We start from the raw sequence: 3,220 nt of genomic DNA, 5'->3' as shown, positions 1-3,220 counted from the left end.
AAAACCGAGAGTCCCTGTGCACCGCTTCTCCAGCTTGCTTATCAAGATGAGACCAGCATTAACATTTCTTAATGAAATCAGCGTTCAAGAGGAAACCAACATGAATGTGAATAAATTTTGTAACAACGTGCACAAGACAAAGCGAAAAATAAAATTTTTCTTCATTCCAAACAGTGTTTTCGGTTCCCCGGGCAATTTCCAAAACAGAAAACCTAAAAACTCCCCAGACCGAGAGAGTGGGTGGCGGCTAGGGCTCCCTCTAAGGACGTGTGTCACCTTTAATAAGGGTGGGTCCACACAAAAGAAAAAACCCTAGGTCTAAATCACCAATTTCTAATTTTTGGGTCTACTCTAATTTACCAAAAATTGACCCAAAATATAAGAGTTGATACAGAAATTTTAAACTACTGAATTACAATTTAATTAATTCAAAAATGTCTGTGTGGAGAGTCTTGAATTTATTTGGCATTCTTCCTGATGTCCCAAAATGTATTTCCGAAATTTTCCTGCACTTCAAAAAATGCACTTAGCTCAGAAAATCCAAATTAGCACAATTACAAATTTCCGACCAAATTAAGCAGAATTTGGAAAACGGGGAAATAACAAACAATTAAACACAATTCCCTGGTTTATTTAAGTGCAATAAACTAAATATAATTCAAGAAATAACGACTCATCAGTTGCCTCCAGAGTTGGGTCCATCCTAGGCTGCATTTGTGATTGGTTCTGCCTTCCATAAAATGATGCATTCTGCCTATTCTGCTGTGCATACTGATTCATGCTCTGCATCAGCCTATATGATTGTCGTCCACTCTACTGATTATATGGAGGAGCTTCGTATCTCGGGTTCATCATGTTCCTCCATCCTGAATTCTGTGAGTTAGAAGCTTGGTTGTAATGTTGTGGCTGATTCTGGGCTTGCCATGGCTGTTGATTCTGCCTGAAGTTTCCTTGCTGATATTGGAATGCAGCTGCCACTGATTCAGCTCCAGTGGTGTCGTGAAGTTGATAACACTGGTCTGTGAAGTGTTGATCTGATGCACACAGACCACAGTGCTTTCTCTCTGCATTCACTCGGCCTCCTAAAGCCATCTGCCTCATCAGCTCAATTAGCTCCAAAATTTTGTTCCCCATCAGTAGGTTGTTCTCAGTAAACATGTTGGTCCTCACTGAATCTGAGATTGCATTCAGTTGCATCTCATGAACTCCTTTACTACTGCCACCTCTAGTGCAGGTCTGCTGGTAATTCTCAACCATGTTTGCAATGAGGTTTCTTGCTGCAGATGGTGTCTTGTCCATTAGAGTACCTCCACTTGCTGCATCTATCATGTTCCTTTCTTGAGGCAGCAACCCTTCATAAAAGTATTGCAGCAGCAGCTGTTCATTGATCTGATGATTGGGACAAGTGGAGTACAACCTCTTGAAGCGTTCCCAGTATTCAAACAGATTCTCCCCAGGCAGTTGTCTAATTCCACTTATTTCTTTTCTCACAACTGCTGTCCTGGAGGCAGGGAAGAACCTTTCCAGAAATTTTCTCTTCATTTCTCCCCAACTAACTATGGGTACATTCTGAGAAAACAGCCACTCCTTGGCAGCATCTTGCAGTGAAAAGGGAAAGGCTTTCATCTTGACAATATCCTCAGGCACATCCAGTGGTTTCATAGTTGAACAGACCATTGTGAACTCCATAATATGCTTGTGAGGGTCCTCCCCTGCTGACCCATGGAACCTTGGCAGAAGCTGAATGAACCCAGATCTAAGATCAAAGTTGGGAGCCCCCTGCACATACGGCACTTGGATGCACAGGGGCTGGAATCCAATTTCCTGATTAGCCAGCTCCTTTAATGTTCTCTCTCTTTGCTCAACAGTCATGTCTTCAGTCTCAGATGTATCTGATAAACACTCAAATGAAGTCGGAAATGATCCAGTAGCCTTAGATCCACGCTGGTTCCTCTCCTTTTTTATTCCTTTTCTATTCCTGCCAATTTCTGGATCTAGGGTAAGCAAAGGGCTGTGATTAGCCCTGGTCATACACTTTCAACCCTCACAGCTAGATGAACACCTGTTAGTTTGCAGATTCAGAAAAAAATAAAATATTTTTTGTTATACACACTTCTAATTCAACCTAAACCTCCTCAACAGATGTATTTACTAAGCATCCAGCAATACAAACACAGTAATCACCAACAACTTTTAAAATAAAAGACCAAAACATCACAGAATCAGGACAGATGTACGAAAACAGATAGCACATGAATATATACAAGTAAGAACTACTAAAGAGCACGAAAGAAAAAAAAATTTGAAAATCATTACAAAAACAAAATATGAAATCTACAGTAGGAAAATCAACACAGTACTTAACTAAAATCACAAACAAGAGCAGAAAAGGAGGAGATAAAGTTTATTCAACGTAGATTTTCTAGAACTGGATCATTGAATTGCAATGTACTTTTTTCATTTTCTAAAGGCTGCTTCTCCTGGAAGATTTTTAATTGATGACCATTGACCGTGAATGACTTATCAGCCTCTGGTTTCCTAATCTCCACTGCCCCATTTGGGAATACTTTGACTATTACATATGGACCTTCCCATTTTGATCTAAGCTTGCCAGCTATCAGCTTCATCTTGGAGTTGTACAGGAGCATCTGAAACGCATCGTTTCATTAAAGGAAAGTTGGCCCAATCCAGTGCTCTACTTTAGATCAGCATTGCGGCCCAGAAGTGTGTGCAACCAGCAGTCCAAAGCTTCATTAATCAGTTGGCAGCAACAGCGTTCCAATCAGCAGCGCCCCAACTTAAAACGGCCCAATTCAGTGGCATCAACTCCAACTCCAAGCGTGGCAGCCTCAGAACAGCAGCAGTGGCCCAATTCGGCGGCCGAAATTCTTCACTTAATCCTAATTAAATTGCAGCAGCAACCCAATGTGCAAAATAGTTACAACAACGATTTTGGATGGAATGACACTGGTTTGGGATGGTATGAAGCTCCACAAAAATATCAGGAAGCACCATCTCAAAATACCTTTATTTCTCCGCCAGTCCAGCAACAACAGCAGATGCAATTTTATGATGCTCCTTCCCAAATAGCTCCTCAACCTTCTACTTCTGAGCCTACATTGGAGGAGTTACTGAGGTAGATGGCCATGCAGAACATTGAGTTCATGCAAGAGACCAGAGCGTCCATTCAGAGCTTGAATGACCAAATAGGGCAGATGGC

At 41.4% G+C, this 3,220-nt stretch overlaps 1 protein-coding gene across 1 annotated transcript; it reads right to left on the bottom strand.

The window, feature by feature from the left end:
* Positions 1 to 813: 813 nt before the first annotated feature.
* Positions 814 to 2,031, bottom strand: LOC108319578 (uncharacterized). The gene has a single exon (XM_017550752.1). It carries the CDS (start codon positions 2,029 to 2,031, stop codon positions 814 to 816), a length of 1,218 nt encoding a protein of 405 aa, XP_017406241.1.
* Positions 2,032 to 3,220: the final 1,189 nt, after the last annotated feature.

Source organism: Vigna angularis, chromosome 4 (genome assembly GCF_016808095.1).
Source record: "Vigna angularis cultivar LongXiaoDou No.4 chromosome 4, ASM1680809v1, whole genome shotgun sequence".
NCBI classification, from domain to species: Eukaryota; Viridiplantae; Streptophyta; class Magnoliopsida; order Fabales; family Fabaceae; genus Vigna; species Vigna angularis.
This window is presented reverse-complemented; position numbering and strand designations above follow the sequence as displayed.